Source organism: Triticum dicoccoides, chromosome 5A, assembly GCF_002162155.2.
Source record: "Triticum dicoccoides isolate Atlit2015 ecotype Zavitan chromosome 5A, WEW_v2.0, whole genome shotgun sequence".
In the NCBI taxonomy this organism is placed as follows: Eukaryota; Viridiplantae; Streptophyta; class Magnoliopsida; order Poales; family Poaceae; genus Triticum; species Triticum dicoccoides.
Window position 1 is genome coordinate 571,359,463 of NC_041388.1, and position 16,565 is coordinate 571,376,027.

The window sequence follows — 16,565 nt, forward strand, 5'->3', positions numbered from 1 at the left end:
AAGAGACATGGATTATGGCAAGGGCATATCTTGAAGACAACCATGTGGAGGAGTCATTCCTGCCATTGCCCCCCTGCCTGCATTGCCAGATCCACTCACGAGTTATCATGTGCCGTTTGTAGCAAGGCTTATCAGTGAACATTACTCTCGTTTTCCTTTCGAGACTTGTGGTGTTCCAAGATTGTTTTATGCTCCATCTTATTAGGGCGATTCTATAGTCAGGTGCTACCATATAGATAATGGTTGTTTAGTGGTTTTGTTTGGTAGCATGCTAGTTGGGAGTGTGGCGAAAAGTGTTTGTGCTTTGCTAGGATCGTTGGTTGTTCAAGATATTCGGCGTTGGTCATCATGTACATGGTGAACTAAATTCCAGTGGCTCCAGAATCTAAACCACATGTGTTGGAACAATATATGGTAGTATTTGAAGGAATACTTCTTCTTGTGATCATTGGCATTATAGAAACAAGTAATACATGTGTGTTTTCTTTGGGAACTAGGTCATGCATGTTAATCGCAAGCTAAATGTTTTGCGTTAATTTATCTGTGATCGTGAACGATCTATGTGTTGGACGCTTAAAGATGACATATATAGTTCATGCTTAACATTTTTGTTAAAAGATCTCGGCACAGTAAATTCAGTTCAAAAGTTTTTCTCTTTCTGTAAGTTATTTTGTCACAAACTTTATATATTCTATTAGTTTTAGAATATAAACCAAAAATTCTCGTCCCAGCCCATGCACACCTCACACCCAAGGCTCCTCTGCACCTCCACGGCGTTTGGGGTTCCAAATGCTAAAAAATTAATCTAAGCACTCCTCAACAAATTTCCTTCATAAATTGATCCAACACATGTTGAACGCTCGCCATTGGAGAATCTTGGTCGTTGGATTGACTTAGTTTGATGGCTAAGATCAATTGGATCTGCCTTTTTAGGTCTTTTTATATTGATATAGATACGTCTTCATCATGCAGGCGTTCAACATTCCTCCCGGGTTCCTCTGCCTCAAGCTGAAGGATAAGGTATGCCGTTTGGAGGTGCGGATGGCCGAGCAGGAGAACCGCAACCACCAGCTACAGGCCCAGCAGGGGGCTGCCTTGTAGGCCTACCAGGCGTAGGCATGAGGAGCTGCTGCCTTCGCCGGTAAGTTCCAAATCCCTCCATTCCTTTGTTTGATGGGATTTTGTCACATTTTATCAGGCACATATATGTGTGTGTGGCGAGCAAATAATAAATATAATTAAAGCAATGTTATTTGCATGCACAAGCAAGAAAAAAATGTATTGATGGAACAAACTAGTACGTGACTTGTGCAGTCCATGCGGTTTGGATGGACTTGTGCTAATATTATCTTTGGTTCAAGTGGGCTTGACTTACAATCAGTTTGGATGGCGGTCCAACAATAGGATAGGTGTATAGTCATCTTACCCTATTTTCGTCGGTTATGGCAACTTTCTTTAAGCTTTTGTTTGAGGATTGTTTGAGACTTGGTTTGCGATCTTGCATTATATTTAATAAAATGGTTGTGTGCATCATGAGATGCAGAAGCGGGGGTAATCCTCCTTTCCAAAAAAAAAGGCTTGACTTGAAAGCCCACGTCATATATTGACACACACATGGACAAGCAAGAAAAATTGTATTGATGGCACGTGCTAGCATGTGACTTGTGCATGATATTTTTACAAGTTTTTTTGGCAACTATAGTTAGGATTTATTGATCGGTAATAATGTTTACAGGAATGACAATTGGGTCATGTGGAATGCCGAACCAAAGGAATAGTATATATATAATGTTTACAGCTAGCTAAGGCCATATTGGTGGTAACTTAGCCGGTATCATGCACTCGGAAATAGCAAACATGTTGATGTGGCAGAGAATTAAAAAAAAAGGTTGGAGTAACATAGGTAGATACCGAATCATAATAAATGATATGCTACTTTGTGTCATGCATGTTAATAATTAAAACAATCAATGATACTACTCTATGATATTATGCACTATGAAGGTAGTATACTAATATGATACATTAGTATCATACGCATGATACTCCCCACTATGAGTAGCCTAAGGTCATCCATATTCGCATGCAACGTGATGATCCACGCGAGAGTCACCACTGGCACCTCGCAGCCGCACTCGGTAGACTTTTTTTTACCTCAAAATAACCTCTTTATTCATTGGAAAATAATGTTACATCGTTCACCATAAGAGGTACAATAGAGAGGGGAGGATCAACAAGCCACACCCTACAGGCTTGGAACTTTGCCAACTGGGCAAGTTCATGAGCTAAATAATTTGTTTCCCTAATGGCATGCTCGTATTTAACCCTAACAAAATCATGCCCCATAGAAAAACAATCATGGAAGATTGCTGCAGCAATACCCGTAGGTTGCCTCTCATTCTTCATAACTTCTATTAATTTTAGGTTGTCTGAGCTCAGGACAACTCTATTACAACCTATCGATTTTGCTAAGAGCAATCCATTCTTGAGAGCCAAACCTTCAACAGAAATAACATCTTAAACCAAATCCAACTGTACATTACTCGCAGCGATAAACTTCCCTTTTTTATCTTGAATGACAGCGCTAGTAGTTCCCCTCAAATAATCTAGATCGAATGAGGTATCCACGTTTATCTTAACGCAATCACCCATTGGTGGAGTCCAAATCTCCTTTTTCTCTCTTGCATTAGGAACCACAACAGACCTAAAATTTGAGCGCAACCCTCAGATTGCCATTGTGGATTTTTCAGAGGACTGCACATGAATATCACGAGTAATTTTGCCTCCTTTCCCACCATAAATACCAACTGGCCACCGCAACAAGCTCTCGTGACAGAGTTTGTCCCAAAATTAATGAGTAATCAGTGCTGGAGTACAACAACTCCTCCAAAACTGCCTGTCCATGACGATGTACAAGACATGCTTTCTCAATTAGATAGTGAATATCCAGAGCTTTCCAAACATGCTTTCCTCGGGTACACTTGAATAGGAGGTGCTTAATGTCTTCCGCTCCAATCCCACACACCGGGCATTGTCCACTCACTTTGATATGGCGGTTTGCCAGGGTAACCCGGCAAGGAATAGTATTATGCATAACTCTCGAAAGAAAAAAATTTAACCTTTGCCGTCACATTGAGTCCCCAAATTGGATGAGGTTTAATATCAATTGCTTGGTGACCTATGTTTAACCTTTGGCCATACTGTCCTTCCCATTCAGCATAATATGCTGAGCGCATAGAGAAAGTGGTTGTACGAGTCAGGTTCCAAGCAACAAAGTCTTGCATGCCTGAAGAAGATAAAGGGATAGCAAGAATTCTTTGAATATCAACTTCAAAGTCTGTTTCACTAGGTCGCTCCGTAGACTTCTCATCATTTATGAGTGCCAGATTACTTATGCAGTGCCGTTGTCTCTTGCGAGTGCCAGATTATCGGTTCATTTAGTAGGCCAATGGCTGTTCTTCTAAATAAAAATCCCAATATATGTTTGTGCCCATTGGTAAGAGTTTTTTCTCAGGATGTTAGTGCCAATAGATTGTTGATGCCAGTAGACAGCAAGAGATTTGGTAAAAGAAAAATAATAGGTGTGATGAAGAAAATTCAAGACTTCAACTGATAATCAAGAGATTTGTTAATAGCATGAAAATTTCAAGAATTCAACCGATCAGGGAAATTCCGGTGCTGTGATAAAGAAAAAGGGACAATCTGTTACATAGTAGTATGATACAAGAGATTTGGTTCAAGAATTCAACCCAAGGCACAATGTAAGAAGGCTAGCCACTGTGGTTTTCTAGTCCTGACAGAAGCTTCCTCTGTAGGTACATGTGTCGATAGATACATTACAATGGCACAGGGGAAATCAGCAAACCCAAAATGGCATGACGGATCATCATGAGCGATCTGTCGAATCACATTAACTGGTCCGTGCTAAAACCTAGGAGCGTTTGTCGGAATTCTTGAAACCCCTTGCATTAGACTTGCTTGCCGTTTCCGGTAATACACGAACGGCCCACTTACAAGCAACATTCCAGCCATGAGGACCTGAAAAGGACATTGCTTTGGGATTCAGAGTCACAGACAAAAATGACGCAAAACTCGCCTCGGACAACGTCAAGACGTCAATCAACAAGAACTCCGAAGAAATCGTGTTGTCAACAAATGTGATGTGACTGTGACTAGTCGATTAGTGACAATCATGTAACTTGTTCGACAAGCAGAACATGTGGTTCAATTTCCTAAGGGTAGATAAGCAGCCTTCAAGTTTTAACTGGAGAACTGGAAGTTTCAATCTTCAAAAGTAATTGGGATTCGCACTGCATATCAGTACAAATTTCATGGCCCAGACACCCATTGCCACAAACTGAAAACAAAATCTATGTATTGACTCTTGCCTACATCTGAGATAATTCCCCACTTTTGAAGAGAAGGTTACAAAAGATTCTTTGCAACATTTTTTACAGTTTAAGACTTTTTATCCAAAGATTATGGTATAGGAAACAAGAAAACATCATGCAATTTTTGTAAGTAAGAACCAAATGCAACATGATATTAGAAATTGATGGCAGGCTGACACATCATGCAACTTTATACTAGTAAGAACAAAAAAAGGTTTTAATGATATTATTACCTCGAAACCAAGAATAGATAGTTTCTCTTCATCCTCCAACGGTACGCAACTCCTGTAAGTAACATAATGTTTTGGGCCAGTTGGCGTGGATGTCTCGGCCAACATCTTTCTATCCTTTGTTTTGTTCTCTTCTTTTGTACCATTTTGTACTTGTACACATTTCAAAGGCAAACGGTAGCCAGTTTCACTGCAACAGTACTTCTCATCATTCTATAAAAATAAAGAAATAAAATGGCATGTTAGTAAGCTTTAAAACCAATATATAATAATCATGCCATTTCACCGATGACCACATGGCCACTATAGCCGCGGAGATGCAGTGCCCCGTCACTCACTTTCCCATCACCTACCTCGGGCTGCCCCTCTCTATCCGCAAGGCCTCTTTGACGAGCTTGCAATCGATCATCGACAAGCTTGGGCGCAAGCTCTCCACATGGCGGGCATCCATGCTATCCAAGGGAGACCGTCTATCCCTTGTGCGCCACGTCCTCAGTGCCATCCCCACGCACTTCCTCATGGCCATCGCCTTCAACAGCACCGCCATCAAGAAGGTGAACCGGATCATCCGTGGATTCTTATGGGCAGGATCGGATAAGGCCAACGGTGGCCAGTGCCTCGTCAACTGGCAGCGTGTATGCCGGCCTATCTTCCTCGGTGGTCTCGGTGTCCGGGACATACAGCGTACGGGCATCTCTCTCCGTGTTCGTTGGCTATGGTTGCAACGCACCGATGCTACTCGCCCATGGAGCCACCTTCACGTCCCCCACGACGCGGACGCGAGTGCAATTTTCAGGGCCTCCACGACCTGGCAGCTTGGAGCGGGAGACTCTTGCAGATTTTGGACCGACCACTGGATCTCCGGCAGCTCTGTGGCCGAGATTGCCCCTCTCGTTCTCGCTCTCGTCCCAAGGCGCCTTTGGAAGCAACGCTGCGTGCGTGAGGGTCTACACCAGCGCTCTTGGGTACAGGATATCCGCGGTGCGCTTGGGCCGGCGGCCATGGTGCAGTACATTCAGCTTTGGCGCTTGGTGCGTCACACTACTCTCTCCAATGAGCCGGACACGCTATGCTGGCGTTGGACCTCATCTGCTACATACACGGCAAGCTCTTCCTACAAGGCCCTATTCTTCGGCGCTTGTGAAGACCCTTTCTGGCGGCTCACCTGGCGACCTTGGGCCCCGCTCCGCGTCAAGTTCTTCCTTTGGCTGGCCATGCAAAACCGATGCTGGACCGCAGAGCGCCTGGCTCGCCGCGGATTGCCCCACGACGACGCTTGCGTATTGTGTGACCAGGACAATGAGACCATGCACCACCTTCTTGCCGGTTGCTCCTTCTCTCGCCAAATTTGGCACGAGACCCTCGGCTGGGCACGTGTGCCCATCAGCCTCCCTGCCCCCGACACGCCATTCCAAGTGTGGTGGCAATCCTCCCTCGACATCGCGCCCGCTTCCATGCGCAAGGGTATATCCTCCCTCATCATCCTCACAGCTTGGTGGATTTGGAAGCAACGTAATCCTGCATCTTTGACGGAGCGACACCATCGATCACCTTCACCTCCGACACCATCAAGGACGAGGCACGACTATGGGCCAAGGCGGGCGCCACCGGACTGCAAAACATTATCCCCGGCGCGTAGTCTCTAGTTTCTGATCGCGGGGCTGAGCATACCCCCATCTGTTGTGCTCCTTCGCTTGTACACCATGCCTACCGCGCACATGGCCTTGTTAGCGATGTAATCCCATGCTTGTACTCTTCTCCTATCAATACAAAGATACGCAGCTTGCGTATTCGCGAAAAAAAAAGTATTTGGTAGTGCAGTGTTTGCACAAATGGTAATTTGAAGTTTTGCACCCAGACTTAAGTTTGCCAAGCAAATATAAAAGGGGCAGCAGGTCATAGTCAACATGGCTATTGGTAACGGAATTCTCTGTGATTGCAGAAAAGCTATCTTCTAGAAAAAATCTAGTCAAGCTATGTGATCATCAGATGCTGTATAAACCATGGTCCAGAAAAATGGTACAGCAGTGTTATGTGATCATCAAGTTAACAATTAATTCAACTGAATATTATCCAGCATCTGCAAGTCCAAGAGAAGCTAAGTTCAATATAACCGTCTGACCAAGAAATGTTCAAATAAGGAGTCGATCAATTGTGAGGACAGAACTACTATGCTAGAAGGAGTTAAGAGGTGCGGATTCTGACAAGTAAAGAGTAAGGACAATGCGTAATTTATGAGCGAACATAGTTCTTTCATGTACTCTGTCTCGAGATGGAAGACCAATTCCTTGTCATCAGTCAAACAACAATAAAAGGCTGACAATTTTGGGAAATTACAGAAAGGAGTCACTAATATAGATAGAAACGTAATACACTATTAATGTTTAGAGACGATCCGCACACTACTATAAGATTATGGAAGGAACAGATTCAGTATTTCTAGCTATAGAATGGTCATTTTCCAATCCCAGTAGGAACTTTTGGCTTTTATAGCACAAAGATAGCACATGTCATTTCAGTATTTGATAGTGTAGTACTTGCACAGCGGTAACTGAATGTTTTGCACCCAAGCTGGACATTTATCAAGTGTTCGATTACATTAAGTTTGTCAGGCAAATACAAAAGGGGCAGCAGCTCATAGTCAACAAGTCTGCTGGTGATGGAATACTCTGTAACTGCGGAAGCTATTTTCTAGAAAAATCTCCAAGTAAGCAGCACACAATCACCATGGAAAGTGGAAACCTCACCTTATGCCGAATAAACCATGGCCCAGGAAAACGGTACTGTTATGCAATCATCAAGCTAACAATTAATCAAACTCAATAATGAGAGCAGCTACAAATCCAAGAGAAGCTAAGTTCGATATAACTGTCTGACCACTTCTCAGGTACATAGTCCGAGTCAATCAATTGAGTGGACAGAAACTACTAGGCTAGGAGTTTGGTAATGAGGATTCAGACCAATGAACTAGCCAGGTACTCTGTCTCAAGTTATTTAGTCAAACAAAGACCAGAGGCAGATAAATTTGGGCAATTATGGAAACGAATTGCTAATTCAAATGGAAATACAATTCTATGAATGTTAAGAATCTAGACAGTACACACACTAGTATAAGATGAAGATAGGAACAGAGCCATTGCTTGTAGCTATAGAAGGGTCAATTTCCAATTCCAGTAGGAAGCTTTGGCTTCTACTCCGTATAGCACAAAGATAGCAGACTTCAAGGTCATTTGCTGATCCACAACATAAAGATGGGAGGCAGAGAAACCGCTTTGGCAACTTAAAACATAAAACTAGAATTTTCCCAACATGGCACAAAAGATCTGCATTCCCCCCGACCCGACAAAATGCCCTCCTTCTCCAAAACACACTTCTATATTTTAGCTCATGCAGCCTTTATGATAATTATCTGGAAGCTCTTCATGCCAACCAAACATGGCTGGAACACAGAGTATAACGGATTCAGATAATTCGTAGGCAGCAGAGTTTGCTTCCTTTTTAAAAAAAAACTAACAACACCACAAGTTTGCGAAACTGTCAAACTGGAACATAAACTAACAAATTGATGTGGGCACTAGAGGTTCTGGTTCGGACGGTAAATCCTGACTCAAAATGCCTACGTTGCTCACAACGGACTAAATTGTGACCTTTCTGATAACTTCAGAGCAAAAAGGGCTCGACTGTTCTTCTGTTCCAAGATCCCAACCTTGTCTCAGCACACACCCCAACCCAATAACTCGGATCGCCTGGCTAGGATCTACGTACATCTAAACCAACGGAATCAATGAGCACACAATCCCCAAATCCAGCCCCAGCATAATCAATCATGTTGCATCCTCCCAAGATCCATTTTGTTTTCTCTTCATATGGTCAGGGTGGGTAATCCCCGTGGAGAACCGGCTGGAAGGAGGGAGAGGGGAGGGGAGGGGCGGCAGGGCTGACCTTCTCGGAGTACTGGCAGGGGATGCAGGGGCCGGAGGGGCTGCACCGGTAGGAGGAGTTGCCCTGCGCCTCCACGTACCCCAGCAGCGACCTCCGCGCCCCCTTCTTGGCCGTCGACGCCGCCGCCGCCATCGCGATCGCCGGCGGGATCCAGCACAGCGCCGCCACCGCCACCAGCAGCAGCAGCAGCAGCCGCCACCGCCACGACGTCGCCGCCGTCGCCTTGCTCGCCATCGCCCGCCCCCAAGATGCCTCCTTTCTCCCCCTCCTCCTCCTTCCGTGCCGGTAGGACGGAGAGTTGTTGGGTTGGGCTGGGCGCTTAACGGGCAGGAAACTGCTAACGGGCCAGCTTCTGTGCTCCTACTACTACTAGTTGCTTCCTTCCTTCCCTCGGTTGACAGCCGAACCCAGCCGCCGCCGCCGGCGATGTTGCGCCGCCTGCTGCCTCTCCACCGGCGCTGCTACTCCGCCTCGGCGACCTCGAGCGGCGCCGCGCCGACGCTCTACTCGGGCGGCGACCACCCCGTGTCGCTGCTCTCGTGGGGCCGCGGCGCGTCGGGCCAGCTGGGCGGCGGCAAGGAGGAGCGCCGCCTCTACCCGGCGCCGGTCGCGCGGCTCCTCCTCCCCGTCCCGTCCCCGGTCCTCCCGCCCACGCCCGGGCGGCTTCCCCCCGCCGCGGGGACGGAGGCGGCCGGCGGCGTGGAGGTGGGGATCTCCTGCGGGCTCTTCCACTCCGCGCTCCTCGTGGACGGCGCCGCCTGGGTGTGGGGCAAGGGCGACGGCGGCCGCCTCGGGCTCGGCGACGAGGCCTCCGCCTTCGTGCCCCGCGCGAACCCCAACCTCGCCGGCCTCCGCGTCCTCGCGCTCGGCGGCATCCACTCCGCCGCCCTCACCGCCTCCGGCGACGTCCTCACCTGGTGAGGACACGGCACTCCCACATTGCTCTCTCATTCTGAAAATTTCACTGACGATCAGATGCCGGATGAACCGTGAGAAGAATAATGTGCTGCATTTTGGTTGATGGTTGATGGTTGTGGCTGGCTGCTGCATCACTCAGTTTACTCTAGTAGCCTGCAGGGGTTATGGTGGATTTGGAGCTCTGGGGCACTACGTTTACCATAGAGAGCTGTTGCCGAGGAAAGTGAAGGGCCCTTGGGAAGGGAAGATTGTGCACATTGCCACGAGCGGAGCGCATACTGCGGCGATCACAGAATCAGGTTGTTTGTAACTTCTTATCCAAGCTCAATACAGAAATACACTATTTTTTGTCATCGCTTGCTGCCTTGTGCAAATGAATAGTATGAGAAAGTGAACACAAATAAATAAAACTTTTGTTATTGTCATGTTGAAATATTGGCCTTGTGATTGTCAAAACACCCGCAACTCTGATCCTTGCATTTTGACGGCTTGTAACAGGTGAACTATACACTTGGGGTCGTGATGAAGGTGATGGAAGGTTGGGGCTTGGAAGTGGGGGTGGTCCAGGTGAAGCTGGCTCTCTCAGTGTTCCTTCCAAGGTGAGCGTGCTGCCTGTTCCAGTTGCTGCGGTTGCTTGTGGTGGCTTCTTCACCCTTGCGCTGACCTCGGATGGGCAGCTATGGAGTTGGGGAGGTGAGGATGTCACTGTGTATTAATTTATTAACTACTCCCTCCGTTCCGTAATGTAGTGCCTATAGATTTTCTGAAAAGTCAAACTTTGCAAACTTTGACCAAGTTTGTAGAGAAAAATATTTATATCTACAATAGCAAAAATATATAATGTGAAACTACATCTTATGATGAATCTAGTGATATATGTTTCATACTCTAGATGTAAATATTTTTCTTCACAAACTTGGTCAAAGTTTGTGAGATTTGACTTTTCAAAAAATCTATAGGCACTACATTATGGAACGGAGGAAGTAGTAAACATCATATATTTAATTTATTCTGCACTGATGCTCTTCTTCAGAAACTAGGGAAAAAGTTGTATGCTTAACTTGCTGCTAATGTGAAATGCAACACCATGCAGTTCATATTAAACTGCAATTATGAGTTTACAAGGTTCCCGCTAATGTGAAATGTTGTGGCAACACAACATTTTTCCTCCAACTACTTGCCCAGACCTTTTATTTCATCCATTGGGCATAAGTTACACTTAGATGGGTTATGATAGTTTTCTGAAATGCTCTTAAGCTTCCTTAATCTCAATGATCTTGCTTAGTACTACCTCCATTCCTAAATATAAGACGCTGGGGCAGTTTAAATTAAACTGCCCCAACGTCTTATATTTAGGAAGTATATGGCAAAGATAACATCTCTTCATTCTGGCTTTCCAGGTTCCGTCGTAAGGGACTTATGTACTAATTTAATTTGAAATGCATCTCATCTAATATGGATTTACTGAGTTTCTACAACTTGTCTATGATCTTCAGCAAACTCAAACTTCGAACTGGGCAGAGGAAGCAATTCCAGTGACTGGAGGCCACAAATTGTCCCTAGCCTGAAAAATGTCCATGTAATCCAAGTAGCATGCGGTGGATACCATTCTTTAGCCTTGACTGGTATGTTTTACTTGTTGGAAATTCAGGTGTTTTCTCTGAACTAATGGAAGGCAACTTTTGTGATCTCCTATCAAAATTTGATGACATATTACTTGAAAAATAATAGAATTTGCAATCTAAGTTCTGAAAAATAAAACATTCAGACAGGAGTAATAAAGGAATATACATTTGCCTTTGTCTTAGCAAGTAGGTTAATTACGTCTACTGCTTGTTTTGACTGCAACAATGATCTTCAATCATAAGACCACATTTGATCATGAATCAAATTCTGTTGGATCTTACAGCAAGCAATCAGTGTAACGCCACTGTATTCCTAGAGATATATACTTAGTTGTATTACTTTCAGGCTGCTGTTATAGCAAGCACAGAACAATGTACTGGTTGGTGCAGCATACAAGTATGTGACATATCTTACCTTGTTAACTATATTCAGATGAAGGTGAAGTTCTCTCATGGGGACATGGTGGACATGGCCAACTAGGGCATCCAACCATTCAAAACCATAGAGTTCCACTTGCCATTAAAGCTCTGTCTGAGGAGCGAATTGTCTACATAGCCTGTGGGGGATCAACTTCTGCTGCTATATCAGGTGAATGCTGTTTCTCTTTTTCATCTTAAAGATAGTCATTCATGGTGGTTGTTCCTGTGCAGGGAGCTCTTGACATGTTCTTAGTCTCACCTACCTTCCATTTGCCATTTCTTTACTAGTAAATCGTAGCACACATTGTCTGTGCTGAAGATTCATAGGAAATGCTAAAAATGCATCACCACCACATGACATTGAGTAACTGAGAATAAAACTGTCTACGTTGAAAACCATTTGGGGAGTGAAAGTGTTACTAATTTAGTAAGTCCAAGAAAATACTGGGGACTCGTGTATAGTTTATAAGACTGGCATGTACTCCCTCCGTTCCAAAATAGATGACCCAACTTTGTACTAATTTTAGTATAAAGTTGGGTCATCTATTTTGGAACGGAGGGAGTAATTGAGATATGAGAGAGAAAATTCTTAAAGTTAACCAGTCAGGCAGATAATCAGTATTTTGTTGCTGTTGTAATTATGCAAGAAACAGGCGTTGCATACAAATTTAATTGCATGTATTGCTGATGAAAAGAAAGGATTTCTAAGATTTACTTACTAGTTTTGTAGCACACACTTTAATTAATTTCGAGTAATGAAGAAGAAATGCCATTGTTGTAGCTAAACTTCAGTTAGTCCATTTATTTTGATACACGAAACCCAGATATATTGCCACTGTAAGAGCCTCTTATTCGTTTTATAAGATGTCTCTCTGAACATTCTTGTTTTAACTAGCTTAGTTATGTTGCCTTCTTCTAGTTCTACTACTTCTGTACAAGTATTTCGGCACATCACATTGCATGTCAGCTAAATGCAAGCAACTAAAATTTCACACTATGAGTAGCTTACCTGAATTTACTTTCTTTGTGTGGCCAGAGAAAGGTGACCTGTACATGTGGGGAAATGCAAGAGACTGCCAGCTAGGCGTTCCCGATCTTCCAGAAGTGCAACCATTACCTGTTAAAGTTAATTTTCTTGCTGACTGTGATGAGGATCCAAGCCCTCCTCGTGTCATCTCGGTTGCAATAGGCGCTTCCCATGCCATGTGTTTGGTCTCCAGGCAACAGATTCAGAAATAGCACCTGTTGTTTATCAGCTTTGTAAATTCAGTCAAATTTGGACCTCCTAACCTGTGAGTACGCCATGGAGAGGATCATGTTCTCTACTGGTTAGAGCCTCCCTACTCAGTTGGCGAAAACTCCTGCTCGGTGAAGCCCAATATCAGCAAGAAACAATAATATTACAGGCATGCCATACTTCCTTGAATTTGAACACTGGAAGTTCTGTTAATTAGCGATAGATTTGTTTCTTGATTTCTCAAGTGATGTGAAACGAGAGATAAAACCGACCATGTACCTTCTAGATTTCGGATTCATAGATCCTTTTCTGTAGTTGTTAAGATGAACAAAATTTTGTAGCATGCTGATTTTATTGCTGGCTTGCACTTGGCACCCAGTTCAATAAATTAATTGAGCAATGCTTGCGCATTTGCTTCCTCGGTCACTCCTCCTTTCAGTTACCTGCGATTATTCATGTCTTACTCTTTGGTAGGATGGTGTCAAAATGTCAGTGACTCGTTTTCCATGTGTAACCAAAATTTCTTTGATTCCATGTAAGTAAAAAGCTCGTTGATTCCATGGCTGATCTTTGCCACTTCCCTTGCAAAACTCTGCATTTGTTGGGTGATCAAATCTTCACACTTCATTTACCTGCTTGCTCATGTGTTCACAATATTCTTCCATCCCAGTTGGTCAATCAATTCCGAGAGATATATATCCCCCAGCTCTGAATTATTTCCTATCATATCCTAGTTTGTTAAAGAAACCACATAGTTCAAGCCTCGGTTGAGTGGAACATGTTTGTTTCATCTAGTTGTACTTGTTCATGTTCGAATAAGAGAAGTCCGGAGAGTCAAGGAATGCCAGGTGTTCATATGAAATTTCCCTGTTTTGGTAACACACAAGGAAATATGTCAGGAGCTCCACTGAGCTGCTCAGTGGAAAGTCTGAGGTTGAAAGATTTGTTTGCATCATCTCACGTACTATCTGAGCTGCTTTCTCAATTATACATCATGTTGTTTGTATTGATGCACACCCAATATAGCATGCTTTTGTTGCATAATTTGGCCTATCTTTTCTGCCAGGATAACAGTATATATCAACAGTATTGTTTGATTTGCCAACCCTTAGTTGTTTGTACTTCACATCATTGTATTCTTCTTCCAATACGTGACATGTTGAGGTGTGTTGCAATGGGGATTCCATTCATGACGCTACTTTACACTTCAACATTGCATCTCCGTTTGTACCTAAAAGGTAAAGTTTACCGAGTTGGGATTAAAAGCTGTTTACTAAAAGTTAAGTGTGTCAGCATAAGTATTTTTCTTTTGCAGGTTTTTTTTTATCAAATGTTGTGTGTCACTGCTAGAACTTTAATTAGTTATGAGGGTGAACTCTTTTTTTTTCTGTATCAATTCACATTGGATTCTCTTTGTGCTGCTTCCTCCATCAGTATAACATTTGGTTTTGGTGGGTGTACTATGTTGGCCTGCCTAGTTTTCTATGGAGAACGTATATCGTTTGAAACAAGGCAAAAGATTTGCCATTTCATTAATTAAGAGAGAGTTGTAACAGGGTCCGAGGACAACAGCCATACAATGGCCAAGATAAATCAACTACTCACAGTGTAAAATTACATCAAGCCCTTTGGCACCCGCCAAAGCCCACAGGGCCGCCTCATCCATGATTTTTTCCACGAGGATCATCAAAGGCGCGGAGACGTTCCGGAAGACCCTAGCATTCCTCTCCTTCCAAAGTTCCCAAGAGATAAGCATGAGGAGGGAGGCCATCCCTTTTTCGTTAGACGAGCGCGTAAGCACCATCTCAGTCCACCAATGCCTGACACTTTGCATAGCCGCCCAGTCTGCTGTGACAATATTGCTCAGTCTGGTCCTCGCCTTAACCGCATTCCAAACTACAACCGAGAATCGGCATTGGAAGAGGAGATGCGCCGCAGACTCCTGGACTTGGCTACAAGGGGACACAAACCGCAGTTTGGCCACCCTCTCCGTTGTAATCTATCTGCCGTCCATACTTTGTTGTGAATGATCAACCAAGCGAAGAACTTGCATTTTGGCGTAGCCCAGACTTTCCAAACGGTCTTTAGAAGTGGTGTGGAGGTGCGTCCCTCGAACTGTAGCGAATAGGCCGATGAAGTGGAGTAGCTACAGCGCTCTGTAAGTTTTCAAATGATCGTGTCATTCGTGGCTTGATCTAAGATTATCCCGTCCAACTTCTCCCAAAGGATGGTAAACTCCTATATGTGCCCGACGGTAATGCCATTTGCCATGTCAACTTGCGAAATTCATAGATCATCAGTGAGGGCCTTCCTGACAGAGGAATCTTTCTTTTTGGAGATCTCAAAGATTTTAGGGGTGATGTCCATCGGCCTGAGACCATCAAGCCAGGGGGACGTCCAGAAGGAAGCCTTATCTCTGTTTCCAACCACGACCCTCGTTGCTGCCGCGAAAAGGACCCTGCCAGCCTCGGTGCAAGGGTTGCCTAACCCAACCCACGGCTTTGGCTGCTCCGCCCACTCGTTCCAAAGCCACCTCAAGCGGAGGGCAGTGGCAAATTTGTCCAGGCTTAGGATGCCCAGGCCACCCATAGCTTTAGGACTGCAAACTCTGTCCCAATTGATTTTACACTTGCCACCAGTGACTTTGTCGCAACCGGCCCAAAGGAATGCACGTCGTAAGGCATCAATACGCTTCATCACCTTCGCTGGCAGGATCAGCGGAGTAATGCTGTAGATAGCTATGGTGGTGAGAACCGCCTTGACCAGAACAACCCTCCCAAGTGCGGCCATGAGGAGGCCAATCCAAGGGGCGAGCCTGCGCGCAACTTTGTACTCCAGAGGCAAGAAATGAACTGTCTTAAGTCTCTTCACCGACAGTGGAAATCCCAAGTAAGTCATTGGGAAACTTGTGAGTTTGGCGGGGGAAGAGCTGCAGGATTTTAGGAAGGTCAAGGCCAGTACATCCAATTGGAGCCACCAGACTCTTGTTGCAATTGGTGACTAGACCCATGACCTCACCAAAGTCGCCTAAGATGGAGGCAAAGCAGGAGACGTCCTCCTTCGTGGGCTTCACAAAAACGGCTGCATCATCCGCATAGAGGGAGGCACGAAGAGTTGCAGTATTTCTTCTGATGGGATGTAGTTTGCCTTGGGCCGTGGCCTTGTTGAGAATGTGGTGCAGGGGATCGATGGCAAGCACAAAAAGAAGTGGATACATCGGGTCTCCTTGCCGCAATCCCTTCCCATGCCTAATAGGGTCTCCGACCGTGCCGTTGAGCAACACTCTCGAGGTAGCCGAGGTGAGGAGCGCCGAGACCCAGCCCCTGAAGCGTGCGGGGAAGCCAAGGTGCTGAAGAAGATCCATTAAGTAGTCCCATCTCACGGAATCAAAGGCCTTCTTGATATCAAGTTTGAAAAGCAACATAGATGTCTTGCTTCGATGTAGCCTTCGGGCAAGGTTGCGGACATAGATGAAGTTGTCGTGAATGCTTTGCTTCTTGATAAAAGCACTTTGAGCCGGCGACACGAGGTCGTTCATGTGGATGGAAAGGCGCGTTGCCATCATCTTAGCAAAGAGCTTAGCCATGACATGAATTGGACTTATCGGTCTAAAGTCGGAAATATCCTCAGCGCCATCTTTCTTGGGGATTAATGCGATGTTGGCTGAATTTAGCCAATGTAAATTGTTGGCATGAAGATTGGAGAAGTGGTTGATAGCAGCCATGACATCGACCTTGATAACATCCCAACACGCCTTGAAGAATGCACCCGTGAACCCATCCGACCCCGGCGCCTTATCGCA

At 44.9% G+C, this 16,565-nt stretch overlaps 2 protein-coding genes across 2 annotated transcripts; one reads left to right on the forward strand and one right to left on the reverse strand.

Annotated features, from left to right (window-relative positions):
• Positions 1-3,661: 3,661 nt before the first annotated feature.
• On the reverse strand, positions 3,662-8,867 carry LOC119302928. Its single transcript, XM_037579982.1, has 3 exons — positions 8,564-8,867; positions 4,625-4,834; positions 3,662-4,038 (listed from the first exon to the last, which is right to left on the reverse strand). The coding sequence occupies exons 1-3, from the start codon at positions 8,795-8,797 to the stop codon at positions 3,925-3,927; spliced, it is 558 nt and encodes a 185-aa protein (XP_037435879.1). The 5' UTR covers positions 8,798-8,867; the 3' UTR covers positions 3,662-3,924.
• Positions 8,868-8,974: 107 nt separating this feature from the next.
• LOC119302927 (RCC1 domain-containing protein RUG3, mitochondrial-like) lies at positions 8,975-13,189 on the forward strand. Its single transcript, XM_037579981.1, has 6 exons — positions 8,975-9,480; positions 9,641-9,780; positions 9,980-10,174; positions 10,978-11,106; positions 11,540-11,695; positions 12,563-13,189. Exons 1-6 carry the CDS (start codon positions 8,990-8,992, stop codon positions 12,763-12,765), a joined length of 1,314 nt encoding a protein of 437 aa, XP_037435878.1. The 5' UTR covers positions 8,975-8,989; the 3' UTR covers positions 12,766-13,189.
• The last annotated feature ends 3,376 nt before the right edge of the window (positions 13,190-16,565 follow it).

Bases quoted from the DNA above. Each gene is read 5' to 3' on its own strand.
- LOC119302928 (XM_037579982.1), bottom strand. From the start codon at position 8,797: ATGGCGAGCAAGGCGACGGCGGCGACGTCGTGGCGGTGGCGGCTGCTG. The intron at 4,835-8,563 runs GTCAGCCCTGCC...TTATTTTTATAG, and splicing joins CCTGCCAGTACTCCGAGAAG to AATGATGAGAAGTACTGTTG. The intron at 4,039-4,624 runs GTAATAATATCA...TGTCCTTTTCAG, and splicing joins TATCTATTCTTGGTTTCGAG to GTCCTCATGGCTGGAATGTT.
- LOC119302927 (XM_037579981.1), top strand. From the start codon at position 8,990: ATGTTGCGCCGCCTGCTGCCTCTCCACCGGCGCTGCTACTCCGCCTCG. The intron at 9,481-9,640 runs GTGAGGACACGG...AGTAGCCTGCAG, and splicing joins TCCGGCGACGTCCTCACCTG to GGGTTATGGTGGATTTGGAG. The intron at 10,175-10,977 runs GTGAGGATGTCA...TATGATCTTCAG, and splicing joins GCAGCTATGGAGTTGGGGAG to CAAACTCAAACTTCGAACTG.